General features: G+C 40.5%; 1 protein-coding gene across 3 annotated transcripts in view; it reads left to right on the top strand.

The window, feature by feature from the left end:
* dscama (Down syndrome cell adhesion molecule a) overlaps positions 1–23,783 on the top strand; it is an 84,220-nt gene that overhangs the window by 44,759 nt on the left and 15,678 nt on the right. For all 3 annotated transcript variants that reach the window (XM_075486488.1, XM_075486486.1, XM_075486487.1), the window contains exons 4-12: positions 5,410–5,556; positions 7,587–7,865; positions 8,084–8,359; positions 8,845–9,141; positions 10,594–10,866; positions 11,999–12,277; positions 12,500–12,619; positions 13,869–14,048; positions 22,449–22,645. In XM_075486488.1, the coding sequence (XP_075342603.1) occupies positions 5,410–5,556; positions 7,587–7,865; positions 8,084–8,359; positions 8,845–9,141; positions 10,594–10,866; positions 11,999–12,277; positions 12,500–12,619; positions 13,869–14,048; positions 22,449–22,645 (2,048 nt within the window). The remainder of the gene's footprint in view (positions 1–5,409; positions 5,557–7,586; positions 7,866–8,083; positions 8,360–8,844; positions 9,142–10,593; positions 10,867–11,998; positions 12,278–12,499; positions 12,620–13,868; positions 14,049–22,448; positions 22,646–23,783) is intronic.

Here is a 23,783-nt window from a genome sequence, read left to right as displayed (position 1 = left end):
CATTTTGAAAGCTTCTATTTAACATTTTGTAGTTCCCACTTAAAAAGAGAACATATATTTTCACGGCAAATTTCTCGGTTTCAGTATTTCATATGTTGGCATAAGGTTTTAAATCATTTCCAAATCATTGCATTTTGTGTTTGCATTTTACACGGTTTGTAAATTTCTTTTGAAGTAAAGTTATGAATCTTGTTTATAAATCACAGGTTTAGCAAAGACTCTTTCGCAACAAGTGTCCTGCTTTGCTACAGAATTCAGTGCACCAAGATTAGAGAGATAGCCATTATAAAGTTATTTTAACTGCAAATCAAACTAGCAGGCTCATTGTCAAAATATACAAAGATTAAGTTGGATTAGTCAGTCACTCTCTCTATATAGATTTGACATTGGTGTGTGTAAGCTTTGACTGTTTGGATTTGAGTATTTGACTGGACACTGTTCACATGTGTTTCCACGTCTTCGTTATTTACAAAACTAGGAATCATGCGTGCTAAGCCAGTGTGTTGTCATGACAACCCCAGGAGCTGTCAGTGTGGCTTTTGTAAGAATGACAGATGGTTTTTATTAGAGGGGATGAAAAGAACTGGTGGGGTCCCCCCCTCTTCATAGACATGATTATCCCACCCTGATCAAAGTAGAGTTACAATGCCAATAATTTAGATCAGACCTAATTACAGCAGAGGCCCTCCTGGGCTCATAGTCCACTCATTATTACTAACAGACGACTCAGGCATTGCTGGCACCAGTCACTCAGTGACATTATCATAGTTGGAAACAATATACCGTTGCATATAGTGATATTATAGCTGCAATTTTAGGTCATAAAACGACAAGTGCTTTGAAGTTTTTATTTCGGTGGATGGGAAATTTAATTTTCTATGGAATGAAGTGATAAATTGTGATTGAACATTAACAGAAATAAATGACCACCAAGCATCAGACTTATGTTGTGCTACTTTGCATAACCACTGTCCTCTAACACACAGTTTTCATACTGCAGGTTAAAAGGTCTAAGTTAAAAGACCTTGCTGGCAATCAGTTTGTTAGTCTTGAGCTGTGCAAGCACTATGAATTATTACGGGGTTTTTTGTTTGTGTTTTTTTCCTCAAGTGACTTTGAGTGGCCAAGGTTACAGTGACACTGTAGGCCCTGGCTGTCTCCTGGGACCATGCTCCACTCACTAATACACTCCAAGACAGTTGCACAGTGGGGACACTGCCAGCAGAGTGATGAGGAGGCACTTTTTATCTGCATTGTTTAGCTGACTCCATTGGTTTCCTGTAAGTGGCGTCCAGACTGTTGGTGTTGATCAAGTTCAATTTAAAGTTCTTCAGAGGAGTCATGAGGGGAAACAAATCTGACTCTGTTTTCCTCAGTTAACAAAAAGAGTTTGTGGGATTTAGTATATTAGGGCTCTTTATGCCATTTTATTATGTTTAATTGTCGCTTTTGCAGCAGCATTTCTTTAATTTGAGAAATACTAAAACAGAGAGTAAGACATGTTCTAGTTACCTTTTTGTCAGCCAGACAGGGCTGACACTTGTAGATTTTTTTTTCTTTCTTGATAATTGCTCTGCCTGGCCCTGATCTGAATTAGCATATGAAAGTTGTGTCTTCTTTTTTTCCCTTCACTGGAAGCGCATAGCTGTAAGCCAATTTGTAAGTCATTTAAGATGACAGAGAGTGGTTGTATCCCAGAGGTGCTCTTTCCCTCTTTCTTTTTTTTTTTGTCGTTCTCCTTCTCTGTGTCTTCACCTCCTCCCATCTCATCCTTCCTCCACTCATGTCTCAATTAAAGAATTCTGAAATGATTGGGTGAGCTTAGCTTATTCTTTCAGTTACAATGTACAGTTTCGGGGCAGATGGTCACCCAGTAAGCACAGGTCAAAGTGCTCAACGGCGTCACCACATGTCATCCTATTCCACCTCAACCAACCTTCTTTCTTAGTCCGTGGTACACATTAACATTTGTGTTCCAAACTATCCGTGGTAAGAATTGCTTCAGTTGTAATATGGACATGATTTGCACTCTTTCTATTGTGACACACAAGCAATTAAGGTTTCAACGACAAACTGCAAAGCCTTCCAGTGAACAAAGAGTCTACTTGCAGGCTCAGTGTGGCTTATATGGGGATTAATTGAAGCTATTTAGTGTGGATCCACAGAAAGGGACTTGTGTTTGTGGCACCGGGGATGCCAAAGCAGCTGGGCGGGCCAAGGAAGGGGAGACGACTGATAGTTCTGCAAGCCACCTGTGGTGAAGTGAAGCCATAGTTTCAAAAATATACACTAACACATCCAGGTGTGGACACAAACATGAGCTAATATATTTAACATAGCCACTCACTGCAAACACAGTGGAGGCTGTCTCTCAGGCAGTTTTAGTATGCAGTCAGTGGAGCAAGGAGAAGCGTAGTGGAGAACCTTCAATCGTTATTATTGACTATTGCTCCTTGCTGCTGTATGCAGCATAAACACATTCACACTCACTTATATGCACACGTGCATGTAAAAATGTAAACACACATAAACAAAGACTTTGATATACAGACACACAGAAATGCCCTTAGCTTACAAGGACATAGCAGCACAGTAATGCAGGCCTGCAGCTCCATGTAAGACAATCAATGCAGGCTCTAGGAGAAAAGAAGTGGAATGTAACTAAGAAATCAAGAAATCATGTGTTCCATTTCAATGATCTTTAACAAATTTTTTTCACAATTAAGGGGTCTAAATATGCATCATCTGAAAAATATTAACTCATAAATGTACATGCTGAATCTTCTGAAACACTCAGAAGTGTTTGCACTCACATGCAGAATACTGAAAAACGAAATCAGACCTTTAACCTGCAACGTTTTGCAGTCTAAGTGAAATGAGTATACAAGTATACTAGTGCAAAGTATCAAAAGCTTTCTTGTGATTTATAATACAGTGTTTTAACATTGAAATCAAAGAAAAAAAACAATTCAGAGATGCTACTTTCTTCTCAGCTGATTACTAGGATTGTTTATAGCAAAAGAGCTTAGTGTTAGATGAATGTAATGCTAGTTTATGGTCAACATGGTAATGATGACATCAAATGGTAACCAACACAGGAAAAACGCAGGACACAGGACAAAATAATTACCATTTAGACCGCTATTAGCTTAATTTTGTTGCTTCTAAAAATAAATAAAACATGAAAGTGCAGTCTGTTCCAATGGAAGCTCCTCTCATTCGAGCAAGTCTGCCTGCATCCTCCATGACTTTCATAGCTGCTTTCTTTGAATGGTTTTAACGTTGGTTTTTCAAAAAAGCTTGCATTTGGAACCTTTAAGATATAAATCACGTATATCTTTTTTCTTCCTTTCTCATCTAATTACTGGTTGTCCTGTGCGGGTACACAAGAAAAATGTCTAAACAACAAGCTGGAAAAAAAACTCCTTTGGGATATTAAATCCATGGTCTCTTATTTTTAACTGGGTCAACACTTGCTCACAATAGCATCCTCACCACCCTCCTCTGTGTATTCCTCCTTCTCCTTTAAAGTGTTACCCCTTCATTTCTCTCTGCCCATTCATGTCTTTCTTATTGCACCACACACTCCAAGATGCACGTTTTCATTTGCTAAATTGGTTTAAAAGTTTAATTTGGTGGAGAAAGAGACTTTATTTGATATTGTTTGCACAAAAGTATATACAAGTTGTCACAACATGTAATTGTAGTGATATACATACATATGTATAGATATATACACACAGATATATATATGGGCTCTACAGGTTTGTAGCAGCAGTCTTAATCAGTGTTAAACTTGCATGACAGGACTAAATTAGAGTAATTCAACACCCCATAAAGTCTGTATTATGATATGTCTAGCAATACCTTCAGGATACCCCACCGCACAGGGGCCCCATTTGATCACCATCCCAGATAGGCCTCTCCATCATTTGTGACATGAAATACTCCAGCAGCCATCGGCCACGGCACACACCGCTCCTCATAAATATTGACTACTTCTGTCTACTTCCACGTGTTCATACAAATTAGCATTGCATTAGCATGATCTGACCTGAGCAGCCATGCCTTATCAAAGCGCTCTGTGATCCCAGGCTCCCTGCACTTTAGTCTGCAGCAGAAAAAAAAAAGAGAGAGCCGGTGTTAGACAGAGAGACAGAGACAGAGAGTTTCCCCCAAGAGAGAGAGAGAAGAGCGATGAGCTACATGATAACGAGCTGTGTTACACTGCTGCACAACACACAGGCTTGTCACCGCGCCTCAGAGCTGTTCTGAGCTAAATGGGCTGCAGCAGATGTTTGGTGACTACAGTCACACAGAGCTGCGTACCTCACTTGACTTGCAAATATTTGCTAAGAGAATACAATATTGGATTTTCTGTATTTCCTTCTTCTTGTATGTATAAAATAGTGCTTCTAGTGCATGGAAATGAATACACACAGGGTGCTTTCTGCTCTTCAACCTATGACTGTACTGTAATTTTTCTTTTTTATCACGTCTTCTGTGATGAAATCCAGAGGCAACCAATTATTTCTTTGTCCCTTTCATGTGTCACACACACAGTGTATCAGACACAAGAACATGGCAAAACTGAGCAGTTTGTCCAAGTGTTTGCTGACATTTTCTAAATTACAGTGATTAGTTGTAGAGGCACATTGTGACAGGTCAAACCACAGCGGTTCATGTGTTAATGTCTGGTCAGTTCTTTTGTCATTTAGAAGTTTATTTCTGTGGAATAAAACTGCCCTTAATCCATCTATCCATCCATTTTCTATACCCGCTTCATCAGCCGGTCGGGTCGCGGGGGGGCTGGAGCCTATCCCAGCAGTCCTCGGGCGAGAGGAGGGGTACACCCTGGACAGGCCACCAGTCCATCACAGGGCCACACAGAGACAAACGAGATAAACGACCACAAACACGCTCACACTCACTGCTAAGGACAATTTCTTTAGAGACACCAATTAACCTAACATGCATGTTTTTGGACAGTGGGAGGAAGCCGGAGTACCCGGAGGGAACCCACGCATACACAGGGAGAACATACAAACTCCACACAGAAAGACACCAGCCGGGAGTTGAACCTGGCTGCCCTTAATCATTTTTTTTAATTAGGTGCTTCTTGTACCAGACAATTAAGTTGAGTGAGGATTCAGTGGGGACTAATGAATCACGAGAAGATGCTGCACTGCAAGCAACAGATAGCTTTTCCAGAACGATGAACAATATACTGATTTGCAATGTATTGTTAGATATGTGAAGACATTATATTTGATACTGGCTGGCCCACAGGGATTTAGAGTGTTTATGAGAGATTTAATTTTACTTGTGAGTTTATGATTTCATTGAGACTTGTTCAAACAGCAATACTGTACAGTGACCTAACAGTCCTTTCTTTCTGTTTCTATCAAGTGTCACGGTTTCTAATTACATCCACTGGAGCCCTGTATATCCTGGATGTGCAAATGGAAGACGGGCTGTACAACTACAGGTGTATGACGCGACATCGATACACAGGGGAAACCCGACAGAGCAATAGTGCCCGACTCATTGTCTCAGGTAAGAACTCCAGAATTTCCAGCTTGACAAATGTGTATCAACAGGACAAACAGGCCTTGTTGCGAAAATCAGTCTAGCAGTGCATCACATTTTGACACATCCCTCTATTTATCTGTTTTGAAAGTATAGATTCTTTACTATAAACTTCACCTTAAATTACACAAGTAGACAAAAACTATAAAAAGAAAGGTATCTGATTTAGAGAAATCATTTGACAAAGGCTTTCATTTTTCATACGTGACAGTGGACTTTATGGCAGTAAATTTGAGCTTGTGGAAAAACCATGTAGGTCATCTGAATGAAATGATGACCGTAAAAAAAACAAAAACACTTGAATTAGAGAGGGGATGACGTGATAGAGGTAATCGGAACTGTAGCAGTTTCGAGAGGGGTGCTTTCCTTGAACGATTTAACGCTGGAGTTCAATGATTTCCTACATGCCATTAGTTTATTGATCTACTTTAACAGAAAGTTTGTGTTGTAAGTTTTGTACTTGTAGAATGCTCAGCGCTGTGCATGAACATGATGAAATTAACGTGTTCACATTTTTTAACGTAAATTTAACGTAAATTTATCATTTGCGATATCATTTAAGTTTCTAAAATGACGCCGCACCAGAGGCAGCCTGCTCCGTTAGCTCTGGACATTTAGTTTTTCTTTGCATCTTCTTTAGATTTTCTGTTGAGCTTCTTTCTGAGAAAAAATAGATTTTTTTCAAACATTTTTCTGCGCAGGTTTGGATGCTGTGCTGCTGGAATTATTTTTTGCTGGTTATGAAAACTTTTTTTTTTTACATCTGTTATGGTGCATAATCATACTCGCCAATGCTGTGTGTGTACTCAGCAGATACGTTGTGCCAAGCTTCAAAAACAACACGCCAATGAACTGATAGGGCTCTTTTAAGATTTCTACCATACCTCTCTCTGCTACATTTCGACTTTCAAAATGTTTGTCAGCTGATTTTTATTTAATTTTCTTTAATTTTGTCATCTATCTATAACACTAGCATATCTTTAATAGTAATTGATATCTCAGCGATATAATTTGTCCAGGCACAGTTCATCATGGGAATGTTCATGGGAGTGGTCAGCAGAAGAGCGAGGGAGCGTTGCGGTGTAGAACTATGCAGCAACACTCCCACTGCCAACAGCACAACAGAAGCTGACAAATGTTACCGTACTAAAGCAAAATTAGATTTTAGAAGAGGGCTATAAAAGAGTGAAAAAATTGCAAGACTTGCCATCTGAAATTGGAATTGTGTTATAGTGAACTTTGCACAGCAAGGGGAGACCCTGAAATTTAAGCTGAACTTTTGTTTTGGTCTTGGCACAGACAGCTGTGCATTCACTCTGCCCTCATCTGTGTCATACACTGTTGCTAAATCTGCTGTTGGGCTTTCACACCAGATTTTGTCTGTTTCTATTAGGAGTATGACATTTTGCGCTTGATGGTTGGTTTTGAAGTTGCATTCTTCCCTATTGTGGTGTGATGTTAATTGAGAGACTGAAGTGTTTTGCATGGATCTGCTCATACAGCTTTGTTGCCCAAACAAGGAAAAGAATTCAGAAGAGGTCACTAAATATTGAAACCTTAAGGTGGAGTAGTTCATTTCAGGTCAGTGAACTTAGTTCAGAATTTTGAATGGTGAACTTTGAACATAAACAAGTCTAATCTCTGTGAACTGAACTTTGAACTATGTGGTGTGAACTTGCACAACAATGGGAATAATCTTACCTAATAAGATGAAAGATTTTGAGTTTGTACCGGTTTTTAATCAACATAAATTTCTGGCATAATTGGCCTTCAGCCACTGTGAACTTTCAGTATGAAGAATGTGCCCTTTATGCACTTAACAAATGATAACCATGACACACAAGGCAGATATTAACCCTTGGTCAGAAACCAGTGTTGTGGTTAAGAATAGAAATGCAAATTTCCAACCAGTCATCTCAGTTTTAATTCTTTGTGTTACCTGATATGTTTTAGATTGATTAATTGTTCCAAAAACTTAAATCAAATCCCTCCCGCAGATCCAACCAACTCAGCGCCACACATCCTGGACAGCTTTGAGCGTCGTGAGGTCATGGCATCTCATCGAGTGGAGCTGCCCTGCAAGGCCTCCGGTCACCCTGCACCCAAATATCGCTGGCTAAAGGACAACCGGCCGCTGGAGCCAGACACACGCTTCAGACAGAGTGTGACAGGCCTGCTGATAGAAAGAGCCCAGCCCAGCGACACAGGAACGTATGTGTGTGAAGTGTGGAATGGCTATGGCAATGCTGAGGTGGTTGGCAGGCTGCACGTAAAAGGTCAGTGCTGATGGGCTTCTGCAGAGTCATTGCAGTGATTTTTTTAGCAGTATGAGTCAAAACAGGGGGAAGCTACAAAGCCATAGATGTTACTTTAGATGTAACGGTGCTACGTGAAGACTATTTTTTATCTGATTGAAAACTAGAGAAAATACTGAATCATATCATAATTTTGTTAAAGTCTGTCACTGAGTTTTTTTTCGTTCTCTAACATATAGAGTTCCTGAAGGTGATGGTGAGTCCACGGAAGGTGAAAGGCAGTGTGGGAAGTCAGGTTTCTCTGTCCTGCACTGTAACAGGCTCTGAGGAGTACCAGTTGTCCTGGTACCGCAACGGCGAGCTCATCTACCCCAGCAACAGTGTCCGCATGACAGGCCAAAATAGAGAAAACCTGGTCATGGCTGGTATGGCCAAGAGCGACGGAGGAGCCTATCAATGCTTCGCCAGACATGGCAAGATGTCGGCCCAGGATTTTGTGCAAGTCATACTGGAAGGTCAGAACTCGCACTGAGAGATGTTGTGGGTGGGACCATTTATCATTCAGTGCTAAATAACTGATGAGACATGTATGATGTTTGAATGCACATGTGGATATAAACACAATAGGCTTTTACATTCACACTTACTGTGTATGTGGAGTGCAGTGCTGCAGGGACAAGCCCCTTTTATTACATTGTCTGAAAGAGGCTTATATAATGATATAAGATGTGGCAGTTGCAGTGTCTGACTTCCATGACTACACCAATATATGGAGAATATTGATAATCAGTGATGACGTGTAGGCACAAAAGGGAACTCTATTTATCTGCAGTGCACTTTGACAAGCATGCTTGTGTTTCAGCAAAAAGGAGGTCTGGATTTGGAGCAGATTGTTGTTACAAAGGTTTCAGATATGGTTTTCTGATAATCTGTTAATGTACAAGACTGATTAGTGCAGAGCTTTAAAATGCATATTGCCATGTGAATCATGTCTGCCCAGATGGCACCCCCAAGATTCTGGTTTCATTCAGCGAGAAGGTCTACAACATCAACGAGTTTGTGTCACTTTCATGCACGGTGAAAGGCACACCGGAGCCGCGAGTAACATGGACTCTGGATGACGAACCTGTGATACGGGACAGCCGGCACCGCATCTCCTACTACAGCAACTCTGAAGGCCATGTGGTCAGCCACCTGAACATCAGCCAGACCCAGGTCCCTGATGGAGGGGTGTACCGCTGCATCTGCAATAACTCAGCCGGGACAGTTTCCTACCAGGCGCGAATAAACGTAAGAGGTGCTTGTCAGATCAACTCTTCCAACACACCATCACATATACACATCAGCATGTCTTGAGACATTCTGTTCTGATACATTTTTTTAATTGGCTACCTTAAAAGACTCCAGATGAGCAGATGATGAAAGCCTGACTAAATTTGTTAAGGGGATTCAGTTTTTTTTTCTTCAGATGCATCTCTTGTTTTTTCTTACATTTCAATTCTTTATGTTCCTTCTCAGAATAGAGTAAATCTAGTAGTAACCTCATCAAACAGTACTTCTCGGCATTATCTTTTTTTTCAAGCATCCTGCTTCCTACCAAACACCTAGAGATGGCTTTTGTACAGTGTGATTTACTGTTAGCAGCAGTGTATGATGGAGCACCGTGAGCTCTGTACAAGGTTACGGTTGGCTGGATTGCTGTTGTCATGTAGCAGTAATACTAGAGCGGTCAAGCAATCTATGCTTGGTGCAAGGTCATTTCTGTTTCTCTATTACAGAGCGGGGAATGGTCTTTCTACACAGATTGCTTTAATTTAACTGCATTCATTCCTGCATGTTTTAAGGCTAAATAGAGCAATCCTTTAACCCTTCATCGAAGGTCTATGGATGACAAGTCAGCCAGCCAGTGAAGATGCTATCGCAGAGAAAATGTAATGACAGTTTCTCACATCGTTGGGTTCTTAATCGTGCTAAAGATAGTAGCAACTCTGGATACCTTCATGCTCAAACATACACCACATACAGTTTAACCATCTTCCCCAGTACTTTAAAGAGAAGCTGATTTTACTGATATATATGGAGCCATGGAAGTCGAGTGGTTATTCTATGGGTTTTTGTGAGTTCAAAAGCTGGCAGCATGAGTAATAGCTTTACATTTACATTTACATTACGGTCATTTTGCAGACGCTTTTATCCAAAGCGACTTACAATAAGTGCGTTCAACATCGGTAGGCGAAAGAACTTCAGGTCACAAGAAATCATAAGTGCATTTCCTTCCAAAACCAAACAGCTAAGAGCAAAACTAGTGCTAGAGTAAGTGCAATAAGTCAGGCACCTAGGCACCTTTGATAATAGCTTCATCAGAGAACATTCACTCTAGCTGTCAGAGGGAATAAGAGGTAATATTTACTACCGTCCCAAACAAAGGGATCCACGAGTCAGTGGCTCAGACAAGCAAAAGTATATTTGATATGAAGGAAGACAGACCAGAACAAGCCCACTGGTGACGATTCAACTTAATTTTTTTGAGTTGTTTGATGCTTTTCTTTAAACATCTACATGGAAGCTTAATCAGGCAGTCTGAAACCCCTTAACAAATTGTGACAATGTTTTCACACTCAGAGTGAATCAAGGCATGTAAACTTTGTGGTGTCTTGAAAACACACACAACACAGCACAGCTATCTATTAGCCCATCCCCTAGCCTCAAAATCATTTTAAGAGAGTTGTCTCTCCAATGTGTCCTCAAGGGCCTGCCAGCATCAGACCAATGAAAAACCTCACTGCCATCGCTGGTCGGGACATGTACATCCACTGTCGTGTCATTGGCTACCCTTACTATTCCATCAAGTGGTACAAGGATTCTAATTTGCTGCCGTACAACCATCGGCAGCGGGCCTTCGAAAATGGTACACTGAAGCTGTTTGACGTGCAGAAGGACGTGGATGAAGGAGAATACACGTGTAATGTGCTGGTGCAGCCACAGTTGTCCACCCACCAGAGTGTCTATGTAACTGTGAAAGGTATGAACTCTTGTCTTATCAGTCTTCATTTATTCAGCACAGGAATCAACTGGATGGGCAGCCTCGGCTCAAGTTTATAATTAGGTTTCTGTAGCTGTTTGCAGTTATGGGCATTGCATTGTGGTTAATACCGGTGTGTAGTTTCATGTAAGAAACTTAAGTCATACATTGGAGATTTACAATCTGGGGATATGACTTCATGAATCTGCACATTGACCCTGTAGTTTCTTACAGTCTAATGTGTATGTCGGAGCATCATGTTCAAAAGATGCACTTAAGCATCACTGTAGAATCTACACATAGAAAATACAGCCATGCGGAGGAATATTTATGCAGCACAGCCTGTGAATAAAAAACACATACATCACTGATAGAAAAGCACCATCTCCATCATTCCAGCCAACTTATCTGGTGCTCATCTGAATATGCAGTGGTGCTGAGCAGAGCCAGATGATGATAACCTCAGATGACTCTCTTTCTTCAATGACGATGCATAATTTGAAACGCTGGATTCAACCCCTCTTGCTCTCTGGTGGGTCTTGACGTGCTAACGAGTGTGTGAAGGGGAAATCACACAGCGTAGACAAAGCTACGCCACTATTTCGCCTCGGCTAATTTGCCTCCCGGCTGCTTAGCATTCCACTGCTGCCGAGAGGGAATCCCCAGGAGCCTATTATGCCTATTTTGTTGTGAATTAAATAAGCGCTGAAGTGCTTCTTATTCCAATGGTATTTTGAATCATTAATTTTCCATAGCATCTGGTTCTCACGATAGCTACAGTGTCCCCAGAGAGCAGAAGAGAGAGTTAATGTTAATGTGCATGCTGTTTGAGAGAATATTCAACTGCTCCTCTTAGGGAGAGCTAATAAAATATTTCCTCTGCATTTTACATTCCTGCATATTCACAGCATGTTTTGACATAGAACACAGGGCGATAAATGAGAATCAAGACCAGTGAGTTGCTATGGGATTGCCTTGTAAATGTTGTCAGCCATAACATTTAAATGTCTGTTGTCTGTTAATGCACACAAGTAGTGAATGATTTTATACATTTCCTGAAGTTAAAACCTGGTTTAAGGGCATGAGCACAACATGCCCAATTGGGAAATTTAATGTCATGTCTCCTTCACAGTCCCACCTACCATCCACCCATTTGAGTTTCCCCGGTTTTCCATCGGCCAGCGAGTGTTCATCCCCTGTGTGGTGATGTCAGGCGACCAACCTGTCTTCATCACCTGGCAGAAGGATGGACGACCAATCCCAGCCAGCCTGGGCGTCACCATAGACAATATAGATTTTACCAGCTCCCTGCGTATCTCCAACCTCACACTGATGCACAATGGCAACTACACTTGTATTGCACGGAACCAGGCTGCTGCTGTGGAGCACCAGAGTCAACTCATCGTCCGAGGTGAGGAGGATGAGAGATAGGTGAGAAAGGCAGTGCAGAGGTGAACAGGAGATGTAAAGTAAAAGAATGGGGGACAACGCATAAATTCTAAGGACCCAATTGGACATATGCTTTGTTTGTCCTAGAATCTAAAAAAAGTTATGTCAGAATTATACAAATATGCAGGTGAAGATATTGATTTTCAGATGCACAATTCTGATCTGGAGGCTTCTTTACTTGCAGTTCCCCCAAAATTTGTGGTTCAACCTAAAGACCAGGATGGCATCTATGGAAAATCAGTGATCCTAAACTGCTCAGCTGAAGGCTATCCTGTTCCTACCATCCAGTGGGAGTACTCGAAAGGTAAACACACACACATTGCATATATCTATGATGCGCAACTCTCCCTTTGAGGTTTAGTGACAGTATTTGACAGGTTTTCAAAGAATTTAAGCTGGATAATATAAACCTTCCTCTCTTTTGACAGCCATGCTGAATTAAAAATTCATTTGTTTGTTCTGGTCTCGCCCCCCTACAGCAAGCTTACACTCCACGGTAGATAATCTTTTTGCAAATGTCAGCATAGCAAACTTATGTCCACAGCCTTGAGGTTGAATGCATAAAAACACCCACCTCAATTCCAAACAAGCACTGTCAGATGAAAAACATCAACAGTGTGAGCTGTTCTGGCTGGACATAAAGTTTGTGTATTTTTGAAATGCAAAAGGATGGTTATTGTTGTTTTTTATATGAACATGAACTCTTTAAGTTTTGTCCTTTAGTTACTGATTAACTTCCATATTTTGCACATAGTGAGCTTAGATCATTTTGGGTTTCTGATTAAAAACAAAATGGGAACAATGTTGGTGTGTTTTAATGATAAAAGAAAGAACTATATCATGATTTTACTAATTATTTTTAGATTAAATGATGGTACAGTAGTTAGCACACTTGCCCTACAGCAAAAAGGTTCCTGGTATTTACCAGGTATTTACCACCCTGCAGCATGGGTGGTAAATACAGGGCAAGATCACACTTATATCTTTTTTTGGGATGGGGAGATGGCCTAAATTTAGGATTTATCAATGTGATTATTGAATTTTCATCACACAGAACCTAATTTCTTCATAAACAGATCAATTGTAATGATACGATCAAAATGAAGAAAGAAAACAAAGACAAATATTTTTTGTTAACAGAGTTTTATGCAGAATGCAAATGATGAAAGTTTCATAGAGTTCTGTTTTAGCGCAAACATTCAGCTTAATTTTGGTATAGCCACTCAGAGCACATGTTGTAGTTGCATATGTGGATTCTCACAAAGCATGGCAGATAACTCAAATGTCCTAAATATGTTGCTTTTGCTCATAAATTTTGAATTTGTCACAATCTCGTTCCAATGTTTCCTCTAAGCCTTAATTTACGACTGTTTCAGGTGAGCCATCATCTCCATTAAGGCCATTAATTAGTTCCAGATATTAAGACAGAACTAGCTGTGAAAGTTTCAGTCATTTTAGTGAAGATACTTAAAATATTAACTGAACAGTGCAGGCATTTCTGAACTGTATGTTGGTCTAACAATAATAAACACCCACTATGTTTTCTGTAACAGGCGCAGGGGTCCCTCAGTTCAAACCCATTGCTCTCAACTCAGGCTTTCGGATCGAGGTGCTGGTTAATGGCTCACTGCTCATCAAGCATGTGCTGGAAGAGGACAGTGGCTTCTACCTGTGTCGAGTCAGCAATGATGTTGGGGCTGATGTCAGCAAGTCCATGTATCTGAATGTCAAAAGTAAGTCTCATGGCCAAACTTTTCTGTTTGCATTTTTAGGCTGCTAACATTGTAAGATTTTGATGAAAAACAAAAGGGTTAAACAAACTGAACTGGGCTTGGTTTTGTGTTTGACAGTCAGGCCACCAACAAAATGCCGTCATGGTTCTCGCTCTTTGCTTTCTGTCCGAATGAATCCCACGAAAGAAACACACACAGCCACTGCCACTGTTTCTCTTTGTGAAAGTACAGCATTCATCTGCCGCGTAGCCAAGGACTTAGCTCCCCTCCATTAAGTCCTGAATTCTGCATACAGGCAAGAACTGCCATGTGGAAAAGAGAGCTGAGGACTACAGGAGGAGAGGTTGGAGGAGGAATGAGTTGTCCATGTTGGTTCTCTCTTGTCCTTACTCCTTCCCTTTCTTTAATACACATTTATCCTATTCTTGATTTTTGTGTGTATTTACTAAGGCAGTCTATCTTTATGGAAGGCTATTATGATCGCACCATGCACAAATAAAACGCATTTATGAATTTAGTTTTAACCACAGCTTTAACCTACCAATGTAAATTATTTAGTTTGCTGAGTTGCTCGTAGTTCACTAAACAAATTCCAGACATTTCATAGAGAAGTCAGATTTCTTACTACTCTGTACTTTCATCTAGAGTACTTAACACGTATTCAACTTATGGTTGTCATGGTGCCAAAGCCAAAATAAGGAAAAGACTCAAAAGCAGATTCACCAGGGCAACACAAGTTTATTTATGAGGCTGGGAGGACGCTGAGAGGAAGTAACCTGGGCTGGAACTGTATGGAGATGATGAATGAGAGAGAATGAGTTCAGGTACATCCAATCCAGATAAATCCAAAACCAGAAGAGTGAGGTATCTTACAGTCTGAGAGGGGAGTCCATCCATAAGAGGGGAAGTACTGAGATCGGCTGGCTGGGTAGGAGAATCTGGAGTCGTAGGAGGGTGAGCAGGCAGGGAGAGCCAGGTGAGTATACTGAAGGGATGGAGGCTGGTGTGGTGAAGGATCCAAGCTGGAACCGAGAGGAGAGTCCGCGAACTGGGTGCAGGAATCTTGCTGTGGGAAGCGAAGAAGATGTTAGAAACAATAAGGAACTTCAAGATTTCTTTAGCAAGGGTTTCGGGGCCTGATTACCACAGAATATGGTTTGACGATCTGGCGAAGACTGGTGCTCCTGCTGCTCCTTAAGAAGGCATCTTGATGACTGCAAATGGAAAGCAGCTGTGGCAGCAGGCCGCAACCAGACTCCGCCCTGGTGTTCAGTGAAGCCTGCTCAGCCCAACCTACAACTCAGAACACAGCCAACCAGATCATGACAATGGTGCTAACAACCACCTGACAATAGATCATGATATACTGTACCTTTTAATTTTACAGCCATCTTCAGCTGGTCTATTGTGTATGGATACTCGTTTTGATCAGTCATTCCTTGATGAGGCTTATGCACCTGCGGCTCTTATCAAGCACCTTGCTAAGTCTCTCGCTGGCTAAAACCCCTTTATGGCCCCTCCTGTCTGACTGCAGCTGATCAGGGAGCCTGATCACAGACCAACACACATGAACAAAGGCACAGAAATTTTACAATTAAATATTTATAAATAATCTACTTTGTTGGAAAAAAATATTTTCTAAAAGTTAGCCCCTTTTAGAGGATAAGCTAACTCCTCGATTCGGGGAAAAGTTCATTTCTAGCCTTGTCTGGGCTTCTCATGCTTTTCTGTCTCTAAGCTAAGGAGTACATGATACAGTCTGCGGGTCAATCCTAATGTTAGATCAGTCATATATTGTACAGAAGGTGTTCTGTAGCCAAGCCTGTGGCCTATGGGATGCATTGTATTAGCAGTAATACAGATAATTTAACATGCAGATGTATTTCATTGTCATTTGATTAAGAAGCAAGAAGGTCCCCGGTTCATTTCTTAATTTTGACTGTTCGGTGGGAAGTTTACATGTTCTCTGTGTAGGTTTTCTCCAGATACTCTGACTTCCTCCCACAGTCAGAAAGAAAATGCTTGTTTGGGTAACTGGTGATTCTAAATTGATAGTAGATATAACTGTGTGCAAGCATGATTGTTTATCTCTATGATGGATTGGCAACCTGCCCGGTGGCATAAATGATCCTGTGTACAAACACCAAAACTCGATCACTGGCTTAATTTCAGTTTTAGTTCATTACAGTACTGTAGATTTCTGCTTGACCTTGACTTCCAAGTTTGTGTTTATTGTCTTTTTTGTAGATTCTATTCTGCTGCTTATAGAGTGGAAACTATTGTCAACGGAAACATTTCACGGCTTTACATTATAAACATCAACAATGAAAATTATCGTTAGCTGCGGCTGATTTGATCTGAAAATATCCAGAGCTGGCTTATATTTTGCATGTTGCTGCAATAAACTAAAGAACACGAGGCTGTAAAAAGCTAATAACAGGCAGGAGTAAGAAATGTTGTTTGTACAAAGTCTTGCAGTCAGAAGAATCCACGGTAGCTGTTGTCACTCTGAGGAGGCAACTGTAAACACCCCACACAACCTTGGAACCTTTCATTAGTGAAACTGACTTTTTCTATCAACCACATTATTGATGATGTGTCAAAAACACCTTCTCATATCACAGATTACTGATCTTTGTCTTCTGCTGTTTTGTCATCATTGTGCATCTGTCTGCAGTCCCTCAGGTGCTTGCTCTGCCCCAGTGGTATCTTGCTGTTGTGATACTTCTGCTGTCCTGATTTCTGGCTCCACTCTGTAGTGGCCTGGATCTCCAGGGGAGCCATACCTCATCCTACCTCCCCTGTGTGTGGAGTGTGATGTGTGTGTGTGTGTGTGTGTGTGTGTGTGTGTGTGTGTGTGTGTGTGTGCATTCAGACAATGAGCTCATTAACCCTTAAAGCTTCTCCCTGTGCTTTACAGGTACAATGTAGTCCACTATAACATCTGAGGCTTTGATGTTCAGTACACCGTGTGCTGTTTTAATGTTGTTTATTCAGGCCTGCTTGCACCACTTGAGCAGCGGTGGCTACTTAAGAGGCTTAGAAGCCAATTAGGGAGGCACACAAGCTGATGCATGCTGAAGCACTCACGTGACGGATAGTATGATCTTCACTGTGTGTCATTGGCTGTCCAAATGTGTCAGTACACGTGCAGTAGAAAATCGATAGAGTGAATGAGAAGTATGGGAGGCACATATACACATACACTTATGATCTTGTCAGGCTGTGTATGGGATGCAGGTGAGCAAACAAGTGCACACAAAGACCTCCATTTCACAAAAGGCAGCACCCTTTAATGTAAATACACAGATACGGTGCAGCCATTACTAAAGAATAATGGACCAGACGGCTAATGTAGTGCTTTAGATAGATCACATTCTGCCAGGCTATTGTGGTGGACTCCCCGGGAAATGAATTGCAGCTATTGTGATGTCATAACTTGGCACTTTCATTGTTATGAGTGTCTGTGCATAGGCTAATGTCTACTCATAATACACCATGCATCATCCAGCATCCAACACCATCACTGCACTCACAGCCAGCAGAAATTGCTTGCCCTTCCTGCACCAGGATTAAACCGTTCGCGTCTGCAAGTAAGCACTTGTGTTTCTATTTAATTTTCCTGCACAAGCTTCCTTATTGCAGTAGTAATCAGTTTTTATTCTGTCTACACTGGTTGAAGGTGGAGGCTTAGACAAATGATTTTGATGCAATTTCCAGTCAAGCATCTCTACAGTACTTCCAAAACAGATGCAATTCAGACAGTTCATTACTAATGCACAGTGGATGCTATCAGAGTCAGTCAACAGCCACTCAATATTTATCAGGGCCAATTAAGACCAATCAAGCCTGCTAGACATCATAATGTCTGAAGATGGCGAAGAGGGCAGGATGTATAATGAGGCTTCACTGAAGAGTGGTGCTAAATGGTGTTATCGTCACCGAGAAGTCCCCCAACAACATTATCCTTTAAAGAACAATACTGAAGTCCCCTTTTATTTGTTTCTTTTGCCAATTCCTTTCACCTTATTAACTTATTTGCAATCAGCCTTCCTCTGTACAATGGTCCATCCAGACTGCATGAGTATATTTCCTATCATGCTCCATGTCCAAGCCAATTGTGCAGCTAAGGGAATTATTTCAGTACATTGCAGGCGGCCAGTGAACCAGTCATCTATGTGCGATCTGTGTGCTCTTCCCCTCCCCCAGCCCCCATCCAGGCAGTCTCTACCCCAGCTTCTACTTACAGTCTGCCCTCAGGGCAAGAAGCTAGATGCATTTCAGTTGTGTTGTGTTGTCCAGTATTGCCACTGTTGTACTATGGAGCTTGGGTGCCCTGTGTACCCGTGTAGGATGCAGACCAGAGTCCCGATTCTCTCAATAGAGGTGAAACTCAGATGATGGCCAAGCATATGTATAGAGGAAAAAATGGCATACCAAAGGATCTCTTTTGATGAAGCTTCATCACATGATGTAACATATATAAAAGAAAAAACTGGCTTGTGGTCAATGTAGTTTTTTTAATTGTTGCAATTTAAGTGATGTATGAGTTCAGCACAAATATCAGGATATTCATAGCAACAGAAATGTCAGTTCAGTGAATGAAAAATGAAAGATCCCTAAAATTATTGCCTCTTTTCATTGTTCAACTTCTTAAGTGCGGCTTGATGTTTCTGTCCTTTTGTCGCTGATAACAATTAATCTCAAAATGATGCTGAAATAAATGACATCCATTTCCATCACCTCTTACGTCCCATTGAACCTCTAAGACGGTCTCAGTTCTTTCTTTCTTTGATCAGAATGAATAGCCTCACACTGAATTAGCCATTCACCTTTAATTTTGTGTGATTATGACACTATTTAGCTAAATTTGTTTCCCACATCACGGACATCACCAGTTAACGCCATTAGAAACCTTTTCTTTTGGTATTGTTTCTTTTTTTATTTCTGCAATGCGACATTCAGGGTGTGATTGTGTAATCATTATACTCCCTTGGAAATCAATGGCAGGTCCATTTTCTATTCCTGGCTACTAGAAATGGCCCTTTTTGTAAGAGTGGAGTCTGGAGAGAAAGAAGAAGGAAGACAGGGAGGCGAGGTGGGAAGAGGAGAGACTGTCCGATGCTGGTTGGCATGGTAACCTGGCCAGGTGAAAGGGAGCCTGGGAGAAGAGAGGGAGGAAGGGAGGGAGAAGGAGGGGTCTTTTGTCTCAGGGGAGTAGCCTATCAGCAGCCAGCCTATCCCCCACAATCCCCTGCAGGCTTAAGCGTATCATCACTGCCCTCTGGGTTGCTGTGGAGGAACAGGGCTCCCTTCACCTCAACATAAAAGACACATTGCACTCCGCAGTAAACATATAGTGCATGCTCTTTCTTCTTTAGTTTATTTAAAGCTTCAATGCTGATATTTCCCTGTGCTCCTCCTCTAAAACATATCACTTCTGTGCTTCCACTAAAGAGGAGCAGAGAGCACGTCTGGTTACATTATGTCTGTCCATGTTTAGTCATGTATGTATTGATTCAGCGTGTTTACACATTCACATAAATAAACGATTCAATATTTTCCAGATATGTGCATGAATATAACGGTAAGATCTATCTGAAAAAAGAAATAACAATAGGAAGAAAAACTCCATGCATGTCTACTGAGGCAGCAGACTCTGTTTCTTCTGTCTCACTTCTCTCTTTCTTGCCTTCTTTCTTTTCTTCTTCAACTTTCTTTTCACTTCCGTCTGTTGTCCTGTCACCATAGTTCCCCTGGATAGAAGAAGAAATATATCAACACAATAATTACAGGGCCCAAAGTGTGCTTCAGGGCCATCTCGGCTGAGCTACTTGCAAACACAAAGACACACTTTCACTAAGCACAGACACAAAATGTGTGTGCCTTGTCACTGAACCCTTTTTACATTTTTACACTACCATTGTTAAGTATTTGTTTTCTTTTGTGTTCTTCATTCTTAGACATTAGCTATAGAATATACTCAGTTGAATGTCTGTAAAATATTAATTGCGAAGCTGTGGTCCGCAAAGTGATCCTTGATGTCTTGAGTCAGGAAATTGAATGAATGATGCAATGTGATGTTGATATATCCCCCAGTAAAGGAGAGGCAGCCTGTTGGATGGTTTTATTTTTTTATTTGGTCCGACCTCCTTAAAATCCATGTCTATCCAAAAGAATATGCAAAAATCAACAAGTATGACAAAACAGACTGCTCTATAATAAGAAAAAGGGAGTCTAAACACTGTATACAATGCACAATAGTTACAAAGAAGAAATAGAATGAAATAAATACAATTTAATAAATAAATGTAATATTAAAAAAAACTCTTTGAGAACAAGAGGAGTATTTTATTGTTGGCTCTATCTTTCCCATCGGGGTTTTCATTATCAATTTATTTAATACACATGTTGATAGTTTGTTGGCCCATCTACGAAATCTGGGTGGTTGTTCATCTTTCGATTGCTTGGATAAATCATATTTGGTCGTGACTATGGAAATAACATAATGTTAAGTTAATGTTAAGATGTTGTAAGATAACATAAATGTGTCTCTTAGTGTCCTTGGGATAATCATTTCTTTGATGTTAGATGTAAACCCCAAAAATGTATCACACTGTTCCTATTCTAGTTTTATATCTCAGCAAAACTGGGAGTGCTGGGGGTTTATTATGTGCAGCTTGTCAGGGCAGGGGTGTAATATATTCTCTGAATTAGATTATATTGCATCATTTCAGAGTTACAAGAAAAGTGCTGACTATCCTTACATTGTGTTACCCACTTCCCATCTTCAGATACAGTGTGTTTTACTTTAATTCGGTTTATATAAATGCATCTGTCTGGCCTTGAAAAGATTGCCATGACAGCTGTCTCTTATCATAGGATTAACTTTTTTGCATCTGTCCAGCTACTATCCACTGTAAGAAGTAGATTTTCTTCTTACAACTACTTATCAATAAATTAACTTAATCAAAATTTTTCTTTCGAAAGTGCACCAAACTAAAGAGCTGTATTGGATTGTCTTTAGTAGTATGAAAAAGCAGCTGCTCTGATAGCTCAAAAGACACCCCTAACGCCTCTTTCTTACCTCTTTCTCTTTTCACTCAAACTGCTGGTAGGTGATTAATGCATTTTTTAAAAAATAATTTAAGTTACTTATCAGTAAAATCAACGGTAATATGTTCAAAATTGTTGTTGTAATATAGTTTTTCTCACATCCACATTTATCTGATATAAAACTGTCGGATCTGTCCAAATCCCTGATGCTGAAGTGTCTGTAGTTTGTTGTATGTACATCCAGTGCACTTCTCATAGGCAGAGCGGTCTCAGTCTCTTCACCATCCTTACATTTTGGCACCCCCACAGTATCCCGCTCTGCAAGGGGTGTCAACAACACCACCCTGTGTCACCTTTGAGCCACTTACATGGAAAAATAAGAGAGCCGTGCTCTAAAATGACAACATTTACATTAAACCCAAGCTGCTATTTCTTTCCAAATGTGTCTCACAAAAAATTCATACTTGTCATGCAAAATGTATTAGCGTTCTTTTCCATAGCCGAGCCCCAAATGGCTGCAGAGTGAATAAGAGATGAGGCTTAAATGTTTGCCGCCACCTGCCTGACACTTTCCATCACATCAGCAGAATCACGCTTAGTGTGTTTGTGTGCGACAGAAAAAAAGTGAGCATACATGTTTGTGTGCATGCACGAGCCTTCCCGTGTTCCTGTTGGTGTGAGTTTGTGTGAGCATCTGGGAGTAGAGGGTTGTTATACACTCTGCTGTGGGTGTAATGAGCCATGCATGTCGTTAGTGTGCGTTAAGTGTGGTGTCTTTAGAGAGTTGTTAGAGCATCGGTGTACAATTTAGGGCCCTCAGATATAAGATACACACTGGAACCACATGTTTCCTTCCACGCAACATTAAAGGGACGAGCTATGTTGAATCCTACCAATGCATGGGACATGTAGGATGTCAATTGTTACAACATTACATGTCATGTTTTTTCAATTAAGTTTACAATTAAGAAGTAATTTACATTTTCTGTTGAGGCACAAAGAAAAACTTCCACATAGCAGGAGATTTGGCACCCTGTCAGACAACCAAAAGAAGCATTGATTTAAAAAAAAAACCGAGAACAATACAAACACATTTAATGCAAAAAGAGATCCACTAGGTTCGAGGTTGGATGAAAAAATACAGCATTATGGAAAGGAGTCTGTATGACTGTATTAACTAATGGATTTTAATTGGTGGAAATGTTGAAAAGATTAAAGTTTCTCAGTGTTTTGCTGATACTCTTCCTTTAAGCAACATATATCTCGTAACTCAACTCATATTCGGCCCCTGTGAAATGAATCTAACAAAATATTGTCTTCCATCACACTTTATCTTCACCTTAGTTCCTGCCATGATCACATCCTACCCCAACACCACGCTAGCTACGCAGGGGGAAGAGAAGAAGATGAGCTGCACTGCACACGGAGAGAAACCCATCATGGTGCGCTGGGAGAAGGAGGAACGCATAATCAACCCCGAGACCAGCCGCTATGTGGTTTCTGTCAAGGAGGTGGGCGATGAAGTCATCTCCACGCTGCAGGTAGGAAGCTTTGCTCACAGGCATATAGTCCGAAGCTTTGAGCTTGATATGGTGGTGTCTGGCAAATATGGCAAAGTGCTCACTCTAAGTAAATGTTTATAACACAGGGTGTTTATTCTTTGCTTGAGTGGCTGGTAAATAATAAATGGCCAGAAATTAAAAGCATAACGACCTCTCCAGGCACCACTACACCACTGAGTATATGACATATACAAGCAAATGATTTCCTCTCTGTCCCATATTTCATCTAAATCTGTTGTACCCAAAGATAGTTTATATAAAGACTGGATGGTATATACTGTACAGTCTGTGTAGCTACGTACGTAAAACCTTCCACAACGATGGGCTCCGAGGGTATCTGAGAGGTTACTGTTAAAAGGAGTTTTGTGGAAAACTCAAAATTTTTTTTGTGTTTTGTTATTTTTCTGGACTACAACATACTCTCATTTTGTCAGATATCTCAATCTCTTAAATATACGAAGGTCACAAAATGGCTTTGTCAGTTCGTGTCAACTCGCCCTTTTTTAAAATGCGTATTTTTCTTCCCCAATCAAAAATTATTTATCAAGTAACAGCATTGTCTACAGTTCGGAAGCCAACTTTACAGTTTGGGCCTGAATGATTAGCAACTGGGGACAGATAAGTACTTGATCTACAAGGTGCTCATCAAGGATTTGTGTTAGATATAAGTAAGCAGAAATGAGGAAAAAAGAAAGAAAGAGTGTTTTTGTTTGATTGTTTGATTTCTTCTTTTAGTATTAAAGCTATTTCAGAAATGTTTGTCTCCCATTTCCATTTTACAACTTGTATCGGGATCAGTGCACTACATTTTCAACTTTTAAAGTTTATATAGTACATTTATAGAATTGATCACAATATGTTTGCCCTTCATTGAAAAAGAAGGCTTTTGCAATGGAAGCTGTTGATTTGGAAAAGAAGAAAGGAAAAATATGTATTTAAGAGGACGGAGACACTACATATGAATAGGGTATAAATTTTAAGAAATTTGTGAAATACAGTGAATAGCCTAATCACTGTGAAGCTCTCGCAGGTTATAATTACAATGATTATATTTTATGTTAGATGGTTGACATGACAGAGCATACCTATGATTATCACTATTTTGTCCATTCAAGAT

The sequence above is a fragment of the Odontesthes bonariensis genome, chromosome 16, assembly GCF_027942865.1.
Source record: "Odontesthes bonariensis isolate fOdoBon6 chromosome 16, fOdoBon6.hap1, whole genome shotgun sequence".
NCBI classification, from domain to species: Eukaryota; Metazoa; Chordata; class Actinopteri; order Atheriniformes; family Atherinopsidae; genus Odontesthes; species Odontesthes bonariensis.
Note: the sequence above shows the minus strand (reverse complement) of the source record. Positions and strands in the feature narration are given on the sequence as shown.